This window comes from Solanum lycopersicum, chromosome 12 (genome assembly GCF_036512215.1).
Source record: "Solanum lycopersicum chromosome 12, SLM_r2.1".
NCBI lineage: Eukaryota > Viridiplantae > Streptophyta > Magnoliopsida > Solanales > Solanaceae > Solanum > Solanum lycopersicum.
In genome coordinates, this window is record NC_090811.1 from 62,263,709 (window position 1) to 62,288,887 (window position 25,179).

Below are 25,179 nucleotides of genomic sequence, written 5' to 3' on the forward strand. Positions count from 1 at the left end.
AAAAGTTTTCTCCCATTTTGCTACTAATCTCATTTATATTTTGAGATAGGTTAGAGATTCGTGCTCATAACATGTTATAAAATAAAGATAATAAATTGAAGTTAAGAAGAGTAATAAATTGAAATTAAGAAGAGTAGAGATAGAGAGAGAAAAAGTAACAGTAATAATTTTCTTATATTATTGAAATATTTTACTTGTTGTTGCTCATCTTTCATGTTACAAAGAGGAGATATATATAGGCTAAAAAACTTGGTCACAAAGTTACTTGGACGCAAAGTTAGTTGACCACAAAATTTACCTGTGAATAACCAAAGATAAATGATATAAATGTCAGTTAAGACCAAGTTAAAAAATATGTTTATATTAAGTCAAAAAATATATTGAGGTAACTATACAATCACACCAAATCAATCGTTATACAAAATGAGTCTTTCGTCATTAGCTAAGAATAAAATTAGACGATTCAATATAATAAAATTTTTAATTAATATTACATTTAAATTAACAATACAATACAACAAGAATCATCCAAATATGGTGTAAAAATTACTACTTTCTAACATCGTATTTGTTTGTCATGATTTCTATTTTTAGAGTCAAATTATAAAAACTTTGACTAATATTTTAAGATGTTTTTTTTAATCTAATATGCAAAAATTATAATTTATCGTATTTTTCATATATTTTTAGAATATTTAATTTCTTTTTGTTTAAAATATCAAATTAATATGATCTACATTGCCTTTGAAAATTAATCAAATTAACTTTCGATAAGTGTAACATGACAAATAATTCCGAAGAGAGGAGTAATACTTGACTGTGTAAGTATAAAACTCTCAGTTTGGTTTATATGTATAATAGAGAGAAGATAAAGAGTTTTCCGATGGATTTTTTCCGATTATTGCCGGAGGGTTGTGTTTCTGATATTCTCTTCTTCACTTCTCCGAAGGACGCTGCGATTTCATCTGCAGTTTCTCGAGGATTCAACTCCGCTACTGAATCGGACCTTCTCTGGGGAAAGTTTTTGCCGGATGATTACGAAGATATTAGCTCCAGATATGTCTCTCCGAGGATTTGTTCGTCGAAAAAGGAGCTTTACTTTAGTCTCTGTGATTCCCCTGTTTTAATGGATGGAGGCAAATTGGTATGTATTCAATTGATTTTAGGTCTAAATTTGACAATTATTCAATGTTTTGCTTTTTTACTGGATCAAAAGCTATTAGAATGGGAAATAACTTTTATGTATTCAAGAAACAATTTTTAGAATATCGTACAACTATCCTTTCAATTTCAGAGCACACTTATAATATAGTCCTATTATTTTTCTAAATTTATTTTGTGAGCATAGATTGACTTTTTTTCAAGCCAGTGCCACGTAGGTCAAAAAGAAGTAAAAGATTACTTATAAAATAAGTTGAAAAAAGTAATAGTATAAATGTGTCTCTAAAATTTTGGATGGTAGCTGTGCATTTTCCCACAATTTTTAGCTAATTTTATTTGTTGAAAACAGAGCTTTTCACTTGATAAGAAAACAGGGAAGAAGTGTTTTATGATATCAGCAAGAGAACTTGCTATTTCATGGGGAGTTGATACACCATGGCACTGGGAATGGATTGCTCACCCTCAGTCCAGGTTCTTCCATTTTTATGATTTTTGTTTGGTAAAACGAGTTTCCTAATTTTTATCGGGCGCGATTACTTTTTGAATCTTCTTAGTGAAAATATAGACTCGATCATTGACTATTGATGGTATATATAGCTTATACTCATTATTTTGAGACGATACATTTTATTTTGTAGATTTTCAGAAGTGGCTCATCTCCACACTGTATGTTGGCTTGATATACGAGGCACGATTGGATCACAAATGTTGTCAAAAAGAAGTAAATATGTTGTTTATTTAGTGTTCAAATTGGCAGAGGAACATTATGGACTAGATATTGCTTATGCATCTGTTAGGTTTGTGAATAGTGTGAGCGATAAAGAAGCTGAGGAACGAGCTAGCATTTTGAGTTTAGTCGGAGAAAATATTAATTACATGACATGTCCACAAAAAAGAGTCGATGGATGGATGGAAATGGAACTGGGAAATTTTATTAATGACATAGGAGATGATGGAGATGTTGAAGCGCGATTTATGGAGATTAAGCATCTTGATGGAAAAGGCAGACTTATTGTTCAAGGAATTGAATTTAGACCAGAATGAAAGAGAAATTGTACAATCCCATAATGTGTAACTTATGCTATGTTCTTTTGATATAAATGGTGATATTTTTATGGCTACTTGCTAATTTAAGTATTTAATTTCACGGATGTATGAGTTTCATTAGTATAAATTTAAACTATTTGTACAAAAATTAAATAGAAATCAAACTTGATTAGTTCTTGAATATGTAAAGAACTAAAATTGTTAACTTTTTCTGTCCACTATTGTTTGTCAGGAAAAGACTATACAATTCTTAAGAAAAATGATTTATACTTTTTGAAAATTGTAAAAACAATTTTTTTTCACATTAAAATAGTTACTACTTTTTGAAATCAATAGTTATGTAATTATTATGAATTGAAAAGATAACTAATAATTTTTTAATTGTTTAAATAGATAATTAATTTTGAATAATTATTTTTAGTATATCATTAAATACTTAATAAAATAGACAAGTGTATAGTAAAGTAGCATCTTTAGACCTATTCCTACAAATAATAGACTATTTATGACATCTTCTCTCTAAATTTACATGGTTACTATTTGGATGGGTTTTATAATGTATCATATCATATTATATTATATTCTTTTATATCATATCATATTGTAGTATATTATTTTAATGAATGATGTTTTATTAAATTGTATCATTTTTCGATGTTACGTAATGTGATACACTTATAATTTGAATGATAAATTTATAACAAAAATAGGATACGTGATAGAGCTATTAGCCTATTATGAAAAGGTATGACAAATAATAAAATAATATCATTAAATAATAAGATAAAATGAGAATAAATATTAAGGTAACAATGAAATCACATCAAATCTATCCTTACACAAAATTAAACAATATGACACTAAAATTTTTAGTAACAATCAAAATAAATATTATATTTAAATTAATAATACAATACCATAGGTAACAACCATCCAAAGAAGGTGTTAAAGAATTTGTAATAGTTAAACCGTTAAGATAAATAAAGTATAAACTTTCAATTTGCTTTTATAGATAAACAGGCCCAACAAAAATTCTTGCTAAGTTAAATTGCGCGAACACGTATCTATGGACTATGAAAGACTTTTATGGATTAAATGTGTGTGGGCACAAACATATATGAAAGATTTTTACTAGCAAAAAGAGGAAAATGAATGTAGATAGATTTAAAGTAGAATATTTATATTTATGCAACTAAGCAAATGACATTTATTCTCTACTCTTTATTAACTGTAGTAGTGGCTAAGCAATTCAGTAGACCTTTCAGAGATGGGAGCAGCACTAAGAAAAGTCTATCTTATTCTCTTTTTTTTCACCGAGAATCTAAGGCTAAAAAGTCGAGACCAATAGGATTTTTACTAGTAAGTTAGATTAAGACATTATTTAGAAGTCACTGATAATAACTTTAGCATTGCGAATTCACATACTTTTAAATAGCTTGTTCGAGTTGTAGCAATGCTGGTAACCATGTCTAAATAATTCAAATTCTCCGTTCTTTTATTGTTACAATTAAAAAATAAACGTGATGACACTCATCTTATCTTACTAAGACAAGTCAGCCTAAAATTCAACCATTACAATAAATACGAAAATTTTATAATCAACTCAAAAATATCTCCAAACTCTGATTGTCACGTGTACAAACCTTGAATGTGTTAAAACAAAAATTGAAAGAGATACAAGTTTCAAATGACATGGTTTCTAGAATAGAATAAGATCATAATAAAGGAGAAAAAAGGCCCGCTGAAATGACAAGTAGCTACCTCATAAACCTCCATAAGAAGCCTCAGACAAGGAGAAACGAAAACATCACAAAGGTCTGGGCTAGTAACCTACAAAAAAAATGTAATAGCAAGGGGTGAGTGTCAAACCACAGGGTACTCAGCAAGTAAACCTTTAAACACAAGCTAAGGGGATGAAATACGAGTACTCTTTACACATCAACCGAACCTTCACAACCACAACTTGCATAAAACCAGTCCAACCTAACAGTTCACAATGTACAAGAACATATATCAACAACAACATTCTAACAATCACATATTCTCAACAACAAACTCAATATTTATCAATCACAACCTACACAACTACAACCTACGTAAAATCAGCCCAACCTAATCGTTCATAATTAACACAACACACAGCTCAACAACAACACTCTAACAATTACATATAATCAACAACAAGCTCAATATTCATCAATTAAAGTTTCACAGAAAGACACTCACACGATCACAAAACATAATATTAAGTTTACTAATGATAAATATGCGCAATGCAATTGAATACAATGTCAAGTACAGTGATGCACATCTGACCTAGTGATTGCACACCCGCTGTCTTTCAGTCTAGGACCATGGGGAGCATATCTGTCTATGCATCCATCACAGCGTGTTCTACAACCTTCAATTTTTCATATCGGATTGGTTTGGTCTCGAATTAATTTTTTTTTAGTAAAAATTAACCCATCCCAAATATAGTTAGGTTTTACTTTCTAATACCAAATCAAATCAAACCAAACTATAAGTCACGTTTTCTTTTATTTGCAGTTTGATTCAATTTTTGTACACCCTTATTGATGGAAATGGTTTGAGTAGCGTTGGTTTGCTAATCTGTTTAAGGGATGTAAAGTGCATAAACATAAATAACACACGTATTATCAAATGATATGGTGCAGTGAATGAGGTTGCTCCTTTTTTAATCACGAATTTCAAATTTAAGCCTTATGTATGAAAAAATCCTTACCAAAAGCATCTAATAAAATCCTACACGATGTGAATCCAAAATAATCAGGTGACCAGTACAAATATAAAATATCGAATAAAAAAGATAAAGTACACATATGTTGGAATTTCAACAAAAGGAGGCCATATTCTTGGTCCACATCCCCTGGAATTTCAACAAAGGCGGCCATAATGTTGACTATATATTACATGAAAAGTAAATCGAATTTAAAAAAGAGTTTAATCTTAATTATGTATATAAAAAAATTAATTAATTAAGTATAAACAGTATAACTTTCATCATCAAAATTCCACCCCAGTCCATACGCTCTTTAGATGCCAATTTTATCATTTCTTATATATAAACTAAAATTTTACCCAACTTGGTACTCTCTGCATTTATAAATCTTTAATTTGCATTATACATTTCTAACTCCATTTTACATAACTAGACTTAATAGTAATATGGACCCATGGAAAGACCTAACCGGAAAAGTAGTGATGGTGACCGGAGCATCATCGGGGATCGGGCTAGAGTTCTGTATCGATTTAGCCAAAGCCGGTTGCAGAATCATCGCTGCTGCTCGTCGTGTTGACAAACTGAAATCTCTCTGCGATCAAATTAACAGTAATTCAGAGGAAACCCCTCGTGCAATCGCCATCGAACTTGATGTTGCTGCTGATAGTGCTACAATTGAATCCGCTGTAAAAATAGCTTGGGAGGCCTTTGGACGTATCGATGCCTTGGTTAACAATGCAGGCGTAAGAGGTAATTGAGTATAACGTAAATTTTTAAGTCCTCTGATTTGGCTTTAGATCATTCATTCTATTGAGTGGCCACTAAGTGTATGTATAATCAGGGAGCGTGAGCTCTTCAGTGGAATTGACAGAGGAGGAATGGAACAATACATATAACACGAATCTACGAGGGGCATGGATGGTTTCGAAATATGTATGTAAGCGTATGATCGATGCTAAACAGGGCGGAGGATCTGTTATTAACATCACTTCGATGGCGGGTTTAAATCGTATAGCAGTGCCAGGAACTACTGCTTACGCTACTTCAAAGATGGCTCTAGACATGGTTACTAAGGTACGATTCGTTCAATTGAACAAATTATCTGTATGTATGTGATTGAATTAATTGATTATGATTGAAATGACAGATAATGGCGATTGAATTGGGCGGAGAGAATATCAGATTGAACTCGATATCGCCAGGAGTTTTCAAATCAGAGATAACAGAGAGCCTAGTTGAACAGAAATGGTTTCACAAATTTCTTTATAAAACTCTTCCTACTAGATATCTTGGAACGACAGATCCAGGTTTAACGTCTCTCATTCGATACTTAATTCATGATTCTTCTGAGTATGTAACGGGTAATGTTTTCATCGTCGATGGTGGAGCTAGCTTACCAGGTGTCCCCATTTTCTCATCACTCTAGCTCAAATGGACATGTAAAAGAAAATAATACAATACTTTCAATTATCGAAGCAAGTGAAAAATGTATTGTAATACTTGGTGTGATTTAGTATGTTGTTACCTTCCACTAGTGTGTTTGCGATTTGATCTTTGATGATTTTTTATTATTAAATTGAAAATTAAATCAATTTAATATGTTTAATAGATATTTATCGATTTGGTTGTCTAAAGGAGAGCAAATATGTATCAATCGAGAATCGATTTGGATTGGTGTTTAATGAAACCACGAACACTTTATATTAAGATGAGGTAGAAAATGAGAAAATGTGTCCGTATCTTCCTCGGGCTTTCACTAGTTTTATAACTATCTCTCCTATTCAGTACAAAAATTAGAATTTAACTAAAAAAATATCAATTGATACCGTCAAATTGAATGATGAAATTAAAATTTAATTAAAGAATATCGATCGCTGCTCAAATATGTGGCTATCCACACAAAAGGCCCCAACCAAACCCACACAAGGAAAAAAGACAAGTTTCTTTTAGCTAAAGTTGCTCTATTAATGTCCATATGTTTACTCCAAAGTAGAAAAGTCTTTCCCCATATTTTACTTCTACGATACGGGTAACTTGGACGTATTACTTACTTTCTTTGTTTCAATTTATATTTTATTTTAATGTGATTTAATATTTATAAAAATAGAAAATTAAAACATGTGTTGATATATTAAAAATATTGTTTAATGGTTTGATTTGAATATGTTATATATCGAAAGTTAAAATTTAAAATTTTTTAAATTAAAATAATTTTATTTATCTTAATTTTCCAATTTCACCCACCCCACCCAACCCCCAAATCCTGACTTTTCAGTTTCACCTCGTGATATTTTCCGTCTTCGAGCAGATATGAGTCACGGGACTCCTGCTATAGTTGTATCTCAATTAAATTTTGTATAATTTACGTGACACTATTTGATTATATTAGAAAAGGCAATAAAGAATTTTGAAGTTTAAAAAATGTAATTAAGAGTAAAAAGAAAAATTTAAAAGTGATTTATTCCGTTTTAAATTACTTGATCTATATTGACCTGACACATCCTTTAAAAAAAGTTTTAAGAATATTTTTAGAAAGATGTTTTGAAATTAACAATTCAAAGTTGAAATCCTAAAATTTCTTAATTGCATTGCATGACCATTTTTCTAAATAGTAACTACGAAGATGTTGAATAATTAGAAGTTAATGTACTGTGTTTCGAATGTTTAGTATATTAAAATATCGCTCAAATTATAAAGAATTATGTGGTAAATTCATTCAATTTTATTTTTTATAATTAAAATTATTGAATTTGAAATTTTTATCGTCTAAAAATTAAAATCACTCAGACAAATTCTTAATAACATAAATATGATATTGAAAAACAAATTGATTCTTTTGTCATATAGACACGGACTTTGCAAATAAAATTTAATTAAAAAGACTCTCTCATATATTAACCTCAATCCATCGACCTACAAATCAAAATGAATTTCATTTAACCCATATTTCCCTCTACGTTTTTTTCTTTTTTAAAAAAGTTGAAATTTAAGAATTTTCATCTCACATCCTCCATTTTTAAAACCCCAATGACTTATATTTCGAAAAAATTATGTTGGATAAGTCAAATAAAACACACTGAATAAAAATAAGTATATTTTAAAAACATATATGAGACAAAGAAACTCCATTATTATATTAGAGAATCGAATACTTTTGGGCAGAAGTCAAGCAAGTTCTTTCTCTTGAGTATAACTTTTATAACACAATTTGATTATTTTTTAATAACACTACGAGATCATTTATAACGTGACTATAATTATTTATATTGTTGACACTCAATTTTTGACCCGCGTCGGTATAAATTAATTATCGAGCTTCCTGAAAAATTTCAAATAATTTAAATTAATTAGTTTTATAAATTTTACGAATATAATAATATAGTACTTGGATTTTATGTTATTTCGGTTACTTGCCATAATTTTTAGGTAATATACATATTTACATAATTATGTATATAATTCGTATATCTCATGATTATTCGAAAACCATCTCAAACTATTTTTATTTTAATAAGTTTCTTCTTAGTTCAAAATTATGATTATATTTTGAATCGCTATTTTTATTACTAAATAAATAAGCTCGTTAATAAATTTATACCAATTTCGTTTTGTCTTAAATCAATTGGCTAGTTATTAATTTGAACTCATTTTCCCTTTTAATTTGGAAGAATCAGATTTAGGCCCTTTTCCCCAATTTCCCTCCCAATTTTCAGCCCAAAGCAATGTCTATTTTATTCTAGGCCTACTTTATTCCTATTTTAATTCCAGCCCATCCGTTTTATCAGCAGCCCACAACACCCATTTAATTCTCAGTAGCCCAATATCATTTTTCTCTTCCCCTGATCCAACCCATTCCCGAATTCTTTTTTATTTTTTCGTCACCTTTCAATCTTTCATTCCCAATTTCAGCAGCCCAATACCTTTACCCAATTCTCCCTTTCCAACCAAACTAATTCCCAGGCCCAACCCCCCTTTAATTTAATCCAACCCACTTAAAATCAACAGCCCAAATTCCCGTCGAACCCTTCCTTTTTCGTTTAATAAATCCAGCCCATTTTTCTACCCGACCCAAAAACCCGTCTCCCCCCCAACACTCACGCGACCCCCCCTTTCCTTCTTCCCCCAACTATTCCTAGAACAAAAAAAAACAAACAAAACTCAGAAAAGCAAACAGACCCAAAAACGGAAATCTCCCCCCAAACGCCCCCGCGTCTCCCTCACGTTCTCTCCCTCGTCTCCTTCACCCGTCCCTCTCTCTCCAAACTCCCTCCCTCGCGCGAACCCAACGCGAGTCAATCGCGTCATTTTTCTCTCCCTTGCTAGTACGCTTCGCAGCAGAAGGGCAGACTGGATTTCAGCTCTGCCAAACGTGATTCGTCCTTGCAGCGTGGGATTGCGCAACGTAGCTTGCAAGGACGTCGATTTCATCTCGACCCTCCAACTCTTTCCCATTTGAATCGTTCTTTTGGATAAGATTTGAGGGTTTTCGGATTTGAATTGGAAATGGGCCTAAAAGTAGCGTCCAGCCCTCTTCATCCAAAAAAACCCTAAATTTTCCCTTCTATATAAACCCACACCTTCTTCAGGGCAAGGGGTTAGATTTTTCGGGGTTAGAAATTGGGTTGGGAGATTTTTAGGTTGGAAAATTCCGGGTTGAAATTTCTTTCGCCTTTTCTGTTTGCTCCGAGAAAACTTAAAAGGAAAATCGGGTTGGGAAGTTCATCTTAGGCGCCTTAAAGATTTTCTGCTGTTCTTCTCCTGTCCTGTTTTGAGAGAAACGTTCTGTTTCATTAACAGTATTCGATTGCGGTGTCCGTCGAAACGTCGTAGCAGTCTCAGCGCGTTCTCTTTCGTCTGAGGGTGAAGTCGCTGCTCGGTGTCGTCCCTATTTCGCTGCCATCGAAGAGGTAAATTCTTTCATATTCATATGTTTTCCTCATTCGTGTGTGTTTATTGACTGACATGGAGAATTTGGTTGTGGCTGCTTGTGGGAATTCTGATTTGTTTCCCGTCAAATCATTAAGTGTTGAAAGTGTGATCTTCTTTGTTGATTTGAATCCATTGTTTGGTTGTTAAGCCCTCAAATTGGTATTCCCTTTGCTGCTTGCATCCTGTCTCAAACATTAGACGTGATGTAAAGAATGCTTACGGGTTTCTATATTTTCAACTCTGTTTCGGCCTATTGGTTTTGATTTTCCCTCGTTTGGGTAGCACTGTTCCAGCACTATTAAACTGCTTATAGGCTGCGTAGTGTATTTAGTCGCAGAGAGGCATATTAGGTTTATTTGTCGTCTCGCTCGTCGGATAGCTTTGTTCTTTGCTTGGTTCGTCGCTGCTGTATTAAAATTTGTTGGTTTGAATGGAGCTAGCCAGTAGGTTAACGCGCCAAGTGATTTACTTATGCGAGATATTCGTCTCCGAGTACCCATGAATGCATAGGATGGCGCGTGAGCTCGCTTTGTGTTTTCTTTTGGTTTTTATTCTACCTTACTGTCGGGTCTTCTTTGTGTGGTATCGAAAGTTGTAACTTGATTAAAGTTCATTCCTTCTGATGAGCATCTCTGGGGTCTGCTGCTAGACATTCAAAGGTCTCAAAGCTGCATTCGCGTTTTATCTATTTAGCAACTTAAGCAACTCCATGATTTATTCTTTTTCTTGCTAAAGTATTGAAGTCGTGTATTTCTTTAGTTTTGTTAAAATCCTGTTCGCAGAAAGGTGATTTACATACCTTATAAGCATGCTTACTATATTTTAAAGCTTGGGTGGGAATGATTTGATCAGCTTGTCTTGTTTGTTTCTGTTTTAGATAAACTCATTATAGTTGAAGTAGTTGTTTCAACATGATTATCATTAGTTCCCTGCCTAGCAGTTCTTTAGGATTTTTGTAAGCATAAATTTATTTTAATTGATTCCTCCTTTCGTCATTATTCATATATGTGGTTTGTTCCCATAGCTTCGTAGTTGTTCAAGTACTGCAATAAGTTTATTTGCCTTTGTTGCTCCATCTTGACTATCTTGTGTGGATATCCTTAATTTGCGTGATTCCTTAAACGTCCGTTACGCCACCTTTTTTTTTTACTTTAAAGTTTTACTCATCTACGTGTTATTCTATGGTCCCTTTAAATGAAATTACTTGTCTAGTTGCACTTTTGGTTTAAAATGTATTTGTAGGTTGGTTCATTCATCTTGCATTTGTATTATTGGATCAGAGAGTTGACTCACTTCTCTGTTTTATATATGCATGAAATCTGCTCGAGTCCATGCGAACTTCTTCCTTATCTTTGCATTTTGGTTTGGTCGTGGAGGCCCAGTACTCTTGTCCGTCGAGTCAACCCATCAAGACCGAAGTGCAATTTCAGAATTGCGTAGATTGAAGAAAATCCAAAAGCGGATTAGGAGACTTTTTCTCTATTTTTTATTCCTTCGTATTTATTTGTAATGGGCATAAGCCCTTGTTGCTCTCCCCTTTTATTTTTTTTATTTCATTTTGTATGTTTAGACTAGGACAGGTGAATGGGTCAAAACCCAAAAACAGGTGGGTCCAAAATTCGGTCAAGGCGAACAGAACTTGAATCTGGACCCAAAATCTCTCTCTCTCTCTCCCTCTCTCTTTATTATTTGCTTACGTTTTTTTTGTTTACTCGAATGCCGTTAGTTGAGGGTTAGAATAACTCCAACCCCATCAAAACGCCTTTCTATTTTTCAAACTTAAAACTAAAACTAAGTCTTAAAGCGATAAATATTTCCAATTTGTAAATTCGCCTAAGTTAAATTCTAATAAGTTCAAATAACAAAAGATTCGCAAACGTTAAAATATAATAGTCAAATTGTTAAACGCCGAAAAACTGTAGTTAGTGGAGCGTCTTAGGTGCTTTTTCGAAACCTTCTTAAGACGCTAATAGGAATCCCGAACCCTTAAAAGTTTTCAAACGATTTTCTGTTTATTATTTGAAAACAAGTTTTTCTTAATTTTTCTCAAAATTAAGTGGCGACTCCTAAAAGTCGAAAATATCTTTAAAACAAAACAAACTCATTTCGAAATTATATTTCCGATACAACATATATTATATTTCTTGCTCAAGTATCTATAGTAAATTAAATATATTAATAACCTAAAAATAAGATAAGTAACTTTAAATAGCAAGTTAATTACAACAATTATAACATGTAGGGTGTGTTTGGCATGAAGGAAAATGTTTTCCTAGAAAATGTTTTTTTAGAAAACAAGTAGATTTTGGACTTATTTTCTCATGTTTGGTTGGTGAGTAGAAAATATTTTTTGGAAATGATTTTTAGTGTTTGATTTATGAATGAATAATATTTTTGAGGAACATCTTTTATTTTTACTAGAGTGAAAAATAATTTATGAAATTGAAAATATTTTTTAAAAAAACAATTTTTTTTGGATGGTGATGGTGGGGGTGGGTGGGTGGGGGGGTAGTGGGGATGGAAGCAGGGGGAGGGGGTAGGAGTGAAAAATAAAAATTTGAAGTTGATAGTATTTTTAAAAAGCAAAATTATTTTTTTTGGGGATTGGGGGTGGGGGTGGCGAGGCTGGTAGGGGAGGTGGGGGGGGGGTGTAGGAGTTTAAAAATAAAAATTTGAAGTTGAAAATATTTTTAAAAAGCAAAATTAATTTTTTATGGAGGGGTTGGGGTTGGGGGAGGGGGGTTGGGGGGGAAGGTGGTCGGAGATCGGGTGAAAAATTAAAATTTTGAAATTGAAAATAATTTTTTAAAAATTGATGTTTTTCCCAAAAAAAAAATGTAATTTGAAATTGAAGGAGAACTTTGGAAAATGTTTTCCTTAATTTTTGAAGGGAAGTCATTTTCCTTTATTTTGAGGAAAATGAGTTGATTTGGAAAATATTTTTCAAAACTTTTGCCCCAACCAAACATGAGAAAATTGGAAAATGTTTTCCAGAAAATGTTTTCCTTCATACCAAACACACTCGTTATATACAAATATGTCGTTTAACAATTATTTTCAAATGAAACAAGTAAACACATGTATCTCAGTTGAGTGACTTTTCTTGGTTACAACATAAAAAAAGGATAATTATTGTTAATTGTGTGATCTTCTGAAAAATCAATTCAAAATAATTCATTTAGTTATTTCGATTCAGAAAATTGTAATTCATTTTGATAGACTAAAAAAAGAAAATAAATACACTTTATATTAAAACTTATAATCATCAAGGATGATACATTGAGTGAGACATATTATTCATCATGTTGACAAACACTTGACTAGTACAATGCAAGAAAAACATAGAATATGTAATTCATTTTGATAGACTAAAAAAAGAAAATAAATACACTTTATATTAAAACTTATAATCATCAAGGATGATACATTGAGTGAGACATATTATTCATCATGTTGACAAACACTTGACTAGTACAATGCAAGAAAAACATAGAATTCAAAATACAAATACTAACATTTGACCAATTCCAAATGACTATTTCTTGATGAACTTTTCAAAGCTTGTTTTTGTACCAATAAACTCCTTTATCTTTATCTTTCTCCACAAAGATACACTCCTTTGTATCCCTCCACATTGCCTTTAAAATTGGTGTATCATCATATTTGTAGTATTCTCCCAACAATGGTTTGATAGCTTTTGTTGCCTCCATTGCATGGTAATGTGATATATATGAGAATATATGATGCAAAACATGTGTATCCGTAACATTGTGGAACACTTTATTTAACACACCATAATCTCTATCTACCGTAGCTAAAGCTCCTCTTAGATGATCCCACTCACTTGAATCATAATGTGGCAATGAAGAGTGAGTGTGGTGCATAAGAGTGATCAACACTATAAATCCAAGCTAGCCCTTGTGTCAAAGTAACGCGATATAATAAATAAGTTGTTGCAATCACACCTACATCTGAAATGTAGATTTGTAGCCTTTCGCGATTTGAATATATTGGGCTATATGGATCATAATGACATGCAAAACGGTCATATTTTTTGCCTGAGATATTGAAAATCAAGTATAAAGGCCATGCAAAAGTTAGAGTGAAGGCAAGTACGAGTACTAGTCCTAGTGGATTGTTCAAGTATTTGTAGTACCATCTTAGTTTTGACTTAAGTCTTGGTATGTAAATTTCATCATTCTCAAGGGAACCTGTGTTTGCATGGTGACGACGATGACTATGTTTCCATGCAAAGTATGGCGTTAGAAGAGCTGAGTGGAGGATAAGACCAACAATGTCATCTACCCATTGGTAATCACTAAAGCCATGGTGACCACATTCATGGCCAATGACCCATATTCCGGTGCAAACACAACCTTGAGCAATCCAATAAGTGGTCCATGCTACATACCTATATGGGGTTGGAATGAGGTGAATGTAAGTGTTGGCGATGTAATAAAAGATGTAGACGAGTATCAGATCCTGGATAAGAAACGAAAATGATTTTACAAGAGATCGTTCGAAGCAATGGGGAGGGATGGCCTTCTTTACATCACCAAGTGTAAAAGGAGGCTTTGAAGATGGCACTCTTTCGAGAGGATTTTTCTTCTGTTCGTTTTTACTTGTCATAGCAGACATATTACCACCACCTCCCATTTTCGTCTTCCTCCCTCTTTGATTCTGAATATGCAATCATTATAAAAAAGTATATCACTATTTATAAATAATTAAAAGGTATATGATTTTTTTCTTATAGATGCTAAATTAAAAAGAGAATAATTATTTTATAATTACTGTACATATTCTAAATATAAAAGAAAAGTAATTGTTTTTTAAAATATCTTAAACTAAAAAAAGTAAATATTCTACTGTATTAGGAAGTGGAGATCATATAATATAGAAGAAAAGTATATTTTAACAAATTACAAAGAAATTATACCTCAAAATTGAGAAGAGACCTTTTAGTCTCCCACTGAAATTAGAAAAGGGAAGTGTTAATCTGTGAGTGAAGAATATAGTTTGTGTGTATATATAATGCCCTATATGTGGGAGCTAGTAGCCAGCCTAGTATGACTATTGGAAAAACAAAATATCTACTTTCTTCACAACTACAATTTGCTTTAGTCAATTTTTACAATTTTCTTTGGAATGGTCTCCCAATATCATAGCTGAGATGAATAATTAATAATTTTGATGATCATTTAACTATTTATTAATTTTATAGAGAGTTTTTAAATTTTTATTTTTAATTCAAAAGTTACTTAACTATAATTTTTTTGTACAGAAAGTCCCTTAATTTTTATTTTCAATTCAAAAATCACTCAACTATGACATCTTTACACAGAAAGTCACTCAACCTATTTAATTATTTTTCATTAAAATTTGGTGACATGAAATTTTAATTATTAAAATAAATTTTAAGAATCAAATATATATATCCATTAATGAACCGCCCATTTAATCTAACCCGCTAAAATAATAATATTAAACATTTTATTTTACCATTAATATCCTATATTATTCCCCAAAGAATATTGAACATTTTATTTTACCATTAATTCATTAAAAGAACGTGGGAGACAAGGGAGAATGATTTAGGAAATTAATAGTAAAATAAAATGTTCAATATTATATTTTTAGTGGGTCGGGCTAAATGGAGCGGGTCATTAAATGGGTATATATTAGATTCTTAAAATTTTGGTTAATAATTAAAATTCTATGTCACTAAATTTTAATGAAAATAACAATTAAATAGGTTGAGTGACATTTTGTGCAAAGAAGTCATAGTTGAGTGACTTTTGAGTTGAAAATGAAAATTGAGTGATTTTCTGTGCAAAGAAGTTCTAATTGAGTGACTTTCTGTGAAAACAATTGATAGTTGAGTGACCATCAAATTTATTAACTCCTGAGGTGAATTTAAAACTTAAATTTAACGAATTCAATTCTTAAAATTTTTATGTGTGAATTCATTGGAATATGAATAGGCTCACAATATCGTAGCTGAGGTGAATTCAAAATTTAATTTTAACAAATTTAATCCGTAAATTTCTTAGGTTTGAATTAAATGAAATATATATATATATATATATTTTGTGCTCACAAATTATAAATTCAGATGAAACCGTTAAAATTAGATTTTGTTGATTGTTTTTCATTTCACATTTGGGAATATGTTTGGAGAAGCTGAATGGTCACTTAATCACAAGAGGGAGTTATTCTGATAATTAGTCGACTAATCGTATTTCACAAAGTTAAACTTTTTGTTGTATAGTTACTCATTCAATTTCCTCTTCACCTTTACCTTAAAAAATCATAAATAAAAAGAATATTTTTACTTATTTGTTCTTTAATTCCTTTTAATTTACTCTACTTATGTGCCTTTTTAAGGATAAAATATAGTCATATGCAGTAAGCATGTCAATAATTTTTTTTTAAAAAAAATATATAATATAAAATAAGAATTATAAAGTTTAGCACAATAATATGATAAGTTGACATAATAAAATTAAAATAATGTTTGAGTTGTTTCAATATCTTAACGAAGACACCATATTTCTTTTTTTTTTAATATATTTTTTTACAAGTTAGGTATAATAGATGTTACTTGTGTAAAAAAAAATATATATCATTGTGTCCTATTCATGAATAGTAGAGGACAAAAAGTCACATTCATGAATAGTAGGAGTCAAGTTAGTGAGTAAATAGTAAAGACTAAGTAAATACCTAAAGTTGAGATACCTAATTTTTATGCAAATAAAAGAACAATTGGGTTATCAACTATAATCCAAGAACTAACTACAAATTATCTACAAGGAATTGCTATTTGGAGTTATTATTCCAGAGATCATTTAATGATATATGCAAATTCCAAAGAAGTTAGGACAGCAGATATGGCAGAAGTACAGAAATGGATATTATCTTTGTTAAAGCCAGAATTACCACCAACAACTAGAGCTTTGAAGCAAGGATTTATTTCGAAAGAATTATTAACCAGATATTGCAAACTGATTGGACATAAGTATCAGGACCATATATGTTCAAAATGCAATGGAGAAGATAACTATGTCCTTACGTACATCTGGAATGAACTAAGAAGAAGAAGATAAAGGAAAAAATAGACATAAAGAGATATGTACAAATTACTCAATTTGTATAGTTTTACTTTTTGAGTCATGTAAATTGTTGGCCAAAAAGGCCATTAAAAAAAATATATCATTGTGTCCTATTCATGAATAGTAGAGGACAAAAAGTCACATTCATGAATAGTAGGAGTCAAGTTAGTGAGTAAATAGTAAAGACTAAGTAAATACCTAAAGTTGAGATACCTAATTTTTATGCAAATAAAAGATCAATTGGGTTATCAACTATAATCCAAGAACTAACTACAAATTATCTACAAGGAATTGCTATTTGGAGTTATTATTCCAGAGATCATTTAATGATATATGCAAATTCCAAAGAAGTTAGGACAACAGATATGGCAGAAGTACAGAGATGGATATTATCTTTGTTAAAGCCAGAATTACCACCAACAACTAGAGCTTTGAAGCAAGGATTTATTTCGAAAGAATTATTAACCAGATATTGCAAACTGATTGGACATAAGTATCTGGAACATATATGTTCAAAATGCAATGGAGAAGATAACTATGTCCCATATGTGCAGCTGGAATGAACTAAGAAGAAGAAGATAAAGGAAAAAATAGACATAAAGAGATATGTACAAATTAGTCAATTTGTATAGTTTTACTTTTTGAGTCGTGTAAATTGTCGGCCAAGAAGGCCATTAAAAAAAATAAAAAAAAATATCATTGTGTCCTATTCATGAATAGTAGAGGACAAAAAGTCACATTCATGAATAGTAAGAGTCAAGTTACTGTGTAAATAGTAAAGGTTAAGTAACTGTGTAAATAGTAGGAGTCAAGTTACTGTGTAAATAGTAAATGTTAGTAACTGTGTAAATAGTAAAGGTCAATCGTCTTTTAGTAAGGATGAAAGGTCATTAGGAACTTGTATATAAGTGGCATTTGCCTTTGTAAATAAATCATCAATCACTAACCATCCACACATCTCTCTTTTCCTACAATTCCGCAACCCCCCCAAATTGGTAACTATATAAATTTAGAAGAAGAAGAAAGTAGGGAGAAGAGAAAAGAATTTTTATTTATATATTCAGGATTCATAGATCTTTCATAAATCTTCTTTACAATGAAGGAAAATCTTTTATTTATAGGGAAAACCTTACTTGCCCCCAAGTAGGATTTCTAACCATATCCTACAAGGACTCCACATAATTAGACATTCACTATAACACAAATATGTTTATAACAGAAACATATTTATTTTCCAATTATTTCAATGCATGGTTCTAAAAATTATTTTACTCCCTTCATTCTATATTAATGGAACTTTTTAGATATTTTTATTTTTAAATTAATTTAATTATTGTATTTTAAAAATATTCTTTCAATTTTACCTTTTATTTGTTTTTTCAGTGTGATGACTTCAATTGATTTGACAATAATTAATAAGGGTAAAAAATAAAAAGTTATGTTAAATTTATGCCTTAATCTAGTTAAAGGGTGTGAAACACTTCAAAAATTCAATTAATATGGAATGAATGGAGTACTTTCTAGTTTCTACTAGATATTTCTCTTTAAATTAAGCAAAGTATCAAAAAGACATTTAAATTAGGTCAAATACATAAACAGATCCCTAAAACTTGTTGGGTTTTTCTCTCAGGTACTCAATTATGTTATTTTCCTATTGAATCATTGAACCACTCATAGTTTGTTTATATTAAACACCGTTGGTTGATGTGGAATCAGATTTTGTGAGGGGTATTGATAGATGATACATATGTTGTTCCAAAACTCATTAATCCAATTGATATTGAAAATGTTCGAAAATAATTATGTTTTACTTCAAGTCATTTGAACACATTAGAAAACAAATGAGACTAACACACAGTCTGTCTTCATTCTTTCAATCAAAATCATTACTATATGAACACAATTGAAGGCATTTATAATAGAAAAGTTGATCAAAATTAGCTTAACAATGTATACAAGGAACAAATTATGGGTGGTTCAATGATTCAATAGGAAAATGACCTAGTTGAGGTACCTAAAGGGAAAAACCCAACAAGTTTAGGAATCTATTTATGAGTTTTACCTTTAAATTACAAGTATAGGTATATTTTATTATCCTCCTCAAACATATATTATTATTGTTAATTTTTTTTGTTTCAATGACTAATTTAAATTTATTATTTTAATGGTCAAATTTATTTAAGTTTTGTTAAGAAACCCGTAAAATTTAGTATAGATGACTCAATTGTTTTCTTCATATACAAAAATTAAATTACTATACATTCGAAAAGATAGTTTTAAATTATAATATAGTCAAAAAAAATAGTTTGAATTTTTTTCCTTTACTCTAAGGAATGAAAGAAAAAATAAAATAAAAATAAGAAACTCAAACAATGATAATCAAAAGGTCAAAAATGACTTATGTCCGAAAAAAATAAAATATTTCTTGAAATTTGTTAGAAAAATCATATATACCCCTAAATAATTATTTTTTAAAAAATCAAAAGTCAAGGATATAAACTTAAAACTATTTTTTTACTTCGGTTAAATAAAGGATATAATGAGCCGTTTGTATAACAATGCGATATATGTGAATCACTTTGATAATGAGAGGCATATCAACTCCAAATGGTATAATTGAGAGGTTATCATACTCTTTTTCCTTTTTAAAATAAATAAATTGGGAGGGGGGAGGGGAGAAGGTGGTGGAATGGGGTAAGAAAAATATTTTACATTTTATTTTTTTAAAAAAAAATTAATTTTTTTTGCCAGATAGTGATACTTTAATCTTTAACTTTTAAGTAATGCTAATATTTTATTTAATTAATGTCGCTAAAATATCTTATGTATGTACAAAGTCATGTGAATGTTGTGTTTTTTTTTTAAGAAAAAAACGTCTTACACATGCCATTTATTATGCGTGTTTCTCAGATTAATGAATGATAATTTAAATATAAAATTCATAGTCTCAATAGTACAAGTATGAAACTCAAAAAAGGAAAAACAATTCGCTCTTTCAAATCTAATATTCTCTCAAATCCGTACTAAGTGAATTGTTAGACTATGATGTACTCTTTAACCAAAATATCTATTATCTTTCTATATTCAAACTAATCTCCTTAAATAGTTACAGCATTTGAGTTTTTAAAAAAATATAAAATTAACGGTAGGTAATTAAAAGGTGGGGAATGTTACTAACTTACTGTATATATCATTTCCCATTTAAGACATTAACTTACTTGAGTAAACATCAAATTGAAAATTTAAAAGAGAAAAGACACATACATTTATGTGCATGTTCATGTATCCTTTCATTTGAAATTTCTACAACTAAACTCGTGGAGGGACTTTTGACTAAACAACTAACCACAATTTTTCCATTAATAAATGTCTTTCTTTACTATTGTGAGTTGCAGTATTCTTTTGAAATTTTCATGATACTTCTTTTTAAGAGTAGGTATATATATCATTATACATATAAAATTGTCTTTATAAACATTAATTAAGTGTTATCAGATTTGAATTCAAGCTCAACAACATTAAAAGAGCCTTAAGCACCCATTCAAGAACCAATGGACCAATCAAATCATTATTTCATTGGGTGCTCTATGTTAATATTATACAAAAGCCTCTTATTTTCTTTATAGATATATGTATTCCGCAACGAGGTTAATGGGTGCTTGAACATTCGACGGACTCCATGTGGATCCCCTCTGCGTTTAAGTCTTTAAGGACATATACAAAAAGTGCTAATTACCGCTATGAATACATATTTAGGGACAATTGCTAATTAATTATCGCTAAAACTTATTTTTAATATAACATCGTACAATTTGAAGCGTTGAAAGCTAGATTCTTAGGGTCTTGCATTTGAGAATTAGTAAATCACCACATAGTTCTTTACATTACAGGAGTTATAATCGTTTGAACATTTATATTACTCTTTTAATATATATTGTGGAAATCAATTAAGTATAAAATAAATATAGTAAAAGTTTTTATTCATGAGTAATATATTTATTACATATTTAAATATATTTATAATATATTGTGTCAATTTCTTATCAAACAATAAATATATATTAATGTAATATAAATTTTAAAATATTAATAATATATCTATATTATATGTATAATTTACTTTTATATACATAGTGCAGATTTACCATTTTATTCTTATGTTTTGTTATAAATAGTACTATAATAAACAAAAATATATCACTAAGATCAACAATTTTTCTTAAATAGTAATCGCCCAAGTAATTTTTTTCTCCTGTTTTTAACTATCGTTATGCACCTTTACACAAAAGACTCGAGAGTAATATGTGAATAAGTTTGTATTCCCTCTTTCTCAATTGTTTGACAGGTATATTAAAAATAAATGTCTAAGATTACTAGTTGTAACGACTCGCTGTTCGTTTTGAGAATTAGAATTATTTTGACCCTTCAGTAAAATTTTAAATGAAATTTTAAACTATTTATTTAATTACTATTTATCTATTTGGGGGTAAATGAGTCAACTCCTTTATTATTTGATATTTTATACCCTTAAGTCACATAGAGGATAATGTGTTAGTGAGGTTGTCACGTTTTTTTTTAAAAAAAAACTCTGGTTTAGAAAAGAAAAGAGGTGGAAGTAGAAAATTTATCGTAGGTGACGAACAAAAGGAATAATCATAACTACCGCTCGTAAAAGCAAATAAATTTTCATCCTTTTCTATTTCACATAAGGTATGCTGTTAGAGTAGTTGGAATTGTTGTTATTATTATATTATTATGTGAATAGTTACTATCAAAGTGGGAACAACAATTAGTGTTTGTTCAAATTGTTTTTAAGGAACCAAAGTTTTCATATTATTGTTATTAATTGCATCAATCTAAGGTGTATTTATAGCCATTAATGATCCATCATTCTGATGGTGGACATTAATGGAAGGGTTACTTTTTTATTTTATTATATATATAATTTTATCTAAAATAAAGTTAATTATGGTTGCATAGAAAAATTTGGTTCTATAAATTTGTGGGTTAGGTAGAAAAATTTAAAGGAGCAATGTAAACATGATAATTTGTCATTAGAAAAAGAGTTAATCTTGGTAGACAAAGATAATTGCAGAAAAATTAATAAACAAATAATTGAATTTCGAATACTTCCAATTGTTAAGGTTGGGTGTGAATGATTTGCTTAATTTTTGGAATTTTTCTAACAATAATTACTTTATAGTGGGAGTTTAATATATGAATATAGAATTTTAAGTTTGGTGAGTTTTGAATTAGGATAGACATATAGCATATGGGTGTCTATGGAATGATTTGCTTATAAATATTGCATAATTGTTAGATTGGTAACCTTTCAAAACTTTGCGGAAAGGAAAGGAATAATCGTGAAGATTTTTGGCACGAGGTTCGGTATTTAAGGTATGTGAAGACTTTTAGACTTGTTGAAGGATATTTTTTCTAATAAATTATTAAAAGAAATGGAATAGATAAGAGGTAAGAGTGAAAGATGGGGGTCTCGTATCAATGGTGTGACAGGCATTGGTACGAGTACCAATGTTATAAAAGGGAAAGTTACTACAATAAAATGTGGATTGTAATGTGAGAATGCCAAAGCATATGAGCATTAGCTAATATATTATTGACTTGAATCGTTGTGTGATGGTGTTTCCTTTATTTCACCCGTTTAGTTGTGATAATTGAGGTGGTTATGTATTATATTGATATTGATTGATTGAGATGCATCATCATCCTCTTATATTAAAATAATATTCTGTACATGCATTGACATGAGATTGAGTATAAGTTGGCACGTGGAGATCGTCCGTGCTGGGGATGGTGAGATGTTAATATTATAATTTGAGCACGTGGAGATCGTTCGTGCAAAAATTGTTTGATATTATGATAGTGCTTTGAGATCGTCTGCACAGACACGTGGAGATCGTCCGTGTCGGTATATGGACCTCGCGAGTCCCCAATGGGTCATGAACTCTCGATGTATTTTTGAAGAGTATCATGTATATACGGTTGATAAAGTACTGGTTATTCTGAGACATATCATTCATGACATCATATTGCATTGCATCTCATCACATCCTTCATTCTTGATGATTATGTGTTGTTAGGTTATTAGCATTTTAATATTAATATTTAACATATTAATTTGCTTTATTTTGGAGTTATAAGAATGAACATTGGAATGGATGACTTCTACATCATCCATTAGCATTGGTTATCCATCAATGTATTTCATTCTTAATTCCTCCATTACTCTTTGTAACCTATGTAACTCCCATTGTAACCTATGTAACTCCCATTGTAACCTATGAAACTCCTAAGGCCATTATCTTCACTATTTACTACCTCCATTATCTTCCTATTAGTTGCTAGGAAGTCTTCTTGTAGTATAAATAGTGGTAGTCTTCATTTGGTTTTAGGGACACACAATTCATAAGAGAAAACAAAGAGTGAAAAAGTTAGTCTAAAAGAGAGTTCTTATTAGTTGAAGGGAGGTGTTCTTTTTTGTGGAGCTTTGGACTCAACTCTTGTCCAGAGTTGTTGAGTTATACTTTGTGAAGGCTGTTGTATCCTGGAGGGGACAAGTCAAAGAGGACTATTGCTGGACCGGTGAAAACATTTGCTGCAGTGGGCTTGAATCTCCTTAAAGAGAGCGAGATATCCGCGCCTCAGCCTGAAGAGATTACTTTCTTCATTTTATTTTCAATTGTAATCTTGCAATTTTATTGTCTTGTAAGTTTTTTCACTAACATGTGTTTTACTTGATGGTTGGAAATTATTTATGTTTGATTACCTCTATTTGATGAAACTTGATTGGTGAATGAATTGTAGACTTGTATAAGTAAAAAATTATTTTTTCTTATATAAACTCCCGTCACTACTTCTTCGTTGTCGGTCAATGAGATATACTGGTGCACATGGTTTCGTAATCATACTACACTTGTTGCACTCTTTGTGGTGTAGATTTTATTCCAAGTACGAGAACATCTCGTGGAGCATTTTGAGTCCGAGCTTCGAGTGTCTTGGAGTTGTGGTGAGCTGCTTGGCTGTTCCGTGGCCCACACCTCCCTCTTTCTTTTACTTATTCTGTTATTTTAGTATTCAAACAGGATATCCCCTATGTTAGATTTGTCATTTTAGTTTTAGATTTTCATCGTATTTTAGAAACTCTTGTACTGATGACACTAATTCTTGGGTAGTATTTTTTTCAGTTTCCGCATTCGTACTTATAACGAACTCAGTGTTGGAGATTTTTGCTAAGTGTTTGTTTTTTTACTCATTAGTTAGATATGTTTGGTTAAATATGCTAGGTTGGCTTACCTATTGGTTGGGAACATAGGTCCCATCGCGACTCGTGATTTTTGGATCATGACAATTTGGTATCAGAGCCATAGGTTCATCGGTCTCATGAGTACAAGAGCAATGTCAAGTAGAGTCTTGTAGATCGGTGTGAAGACGTCTATACCTATCTTCGAGAGGCTATAGGACATTTAGGAAATATTCTGTTCTTTCATTGACTATCGTGCACACTTGACCTTGTTGAAATTCTAATCTTGATATCTCATTCTCTCAGATGGCGAGGACTCGTACACCGGCAAGTGGTGATCGGAATCCTATTCTTGCGCCTGCTTTTGGGAACATTATATGAGGTAGAGACATGGGACAAGCTTGAGGTCGGGGTATGGGCCATATTGCAGCACCTATGGAAGGTCAAGTACCAATAGCTACCCAGGGCCGTGATATGACCGTATATCCTTATGCAGATGTTATTCATGGGGATGTGCAAGATCGTGTCGAGGGGGATGGGCCAGCTCAGGCTCCACCCAACACTATTGCCACCCAAGTGCTTCAAGATACCTTGGCTCATATGTTAGGAATCCTAGAGGGGATGACTTAGGCAAGAGCTTTGCTTGTCACTTCTGATGGCTCACAGACCCGTGTTGGAGGTCAGACTCCAAATCCAATAGTTGCTCTATATTCTCAGACTCCAGGACTCAGCCAGTTGTTGTTGTAGCTCCTCGTTTGGATAGAATGGAGTGTCCAGATATTGAATCACATCTAGCGAACATACCTTCTACGACCATTGATGAGCAAAAGATGTTTGAGAGGTTCAGAATAATGAATCCTCCTACTTATACTGGTGATTTAATTGAGGATGCATATGAATTTATAGTTAGTTGTCGTGAGAGGTTGCAT

The 25,179-nt window shown here is 31.1% G+C and overlaps 3 protein-coding genes across 3 annotated transcripts; 2 read left to right on the plus strand and 1 right to left on the minus strand.

The window, feature by feature from the left end:
- The first annotated feature begins 842 nt into the window (after positions 1-842).
- LOC101254365 (F-box protein PP2-B10) lies at positions 843-2,282 on the plus strand. Its single transcript, XM_004252332.5, has 3 exons — positions 843-1,144; positions 1,511-1,632; positions 1,800-2,282. The coding sequence occupies exons 1-3, from the start codon at positions 851-853 to the stop codon at positions 2,203-2,205; spliced, it is 822 nt and encodes a 273-aa protein (XP_004252380.2). The 5' UTR covers positions 843-850; the 3' UTR covers positions 2,206-2,282.
- A 2,877-nt stretch (positions 2,283-5,159) lies between these two features.
- On the plus strand, positions 5,160-6,479 carry LOC101254066 (uncharacterized). The gene is made up of 3 exons (XM_004252331.5): positions 5,160-5,698; positions 5,790-6,022; positions 6,096-6,479. Exons 1-3 carry the CDS (start codon positions 5,395-5,397, stop codon positions 6,372-6,374), a joined length of 816 nt encoding a protein of 271 aa, XP_004252379.1. The 5' UTR covers positions 5,160-5,394; the 3' UTR covers positions 6,375-6,479.
- Positions 6,480-13,240: 6,761 nt separating this feature from the next.
- cevi19 (delta(12)-fatty-acid desaturase) lies at positions 13,241-15,008 on the minus strand. Its single transcript, NM_001305821.1, is given in 4 exon segments — positions 13,241-13,783; positions 13,785-14,557; positions 14,817-14,926; positions 14,958-15,008. Coding segments are annotated over 2 exon segments (1,101 nt in total). The 5' UTR covers positions 14,534-14,557; positions 14,817-14,926; positions 14,958-15,008; the 3' UTR covers positions 13,241-13,431.
- Between the last annotated feature and the right edge of the window lie 10,171 nt (positions 15,009-25,179).

Coding starts and splice junctions, on each gene's coding strand:
- LOC101254365 (XM_004252332.5), top strand. CDS start 851: ATGTATAATAGAGAGAAGATAAAGAGTTTTCCGATGGATTTTTTCCGA. Junction 1,145..1,510: donor TAATGGATGGAGGCAAATTG/GTATGTATTCAA, acceptor TGTTGAAAACAG/AGCTTTTCACTTGATAAGAA. Junction 1,633..1,799: donor ATTGCTCACCCTCAGTCCAG/GTTCTTCCATTT, acceptor TTTATTTTGTAG/ATTTTCAGAAGTGGCTCATC.
- LOC101254066 (XM_004252331.5), top strand. CDS start 5,395: ATGGACCCATGGAAAGACCTAACCGGAAAAGTAGTGATGGTGACCGGA. Junction 5,699..5,789: donor TAACAATGCAGGCGTAAGAG/GTAATTGAGTAT, acceptor ATGTATAATCAG/GGAGCGTGAGCTCTTCAGTG. Junction 6,023..6,095: donor CTCTAGACATGGTTACTAAG/GTACGATTCGTT, acceptor TTGAAATGACAG/ATAATGGCGATTGAATTGGG.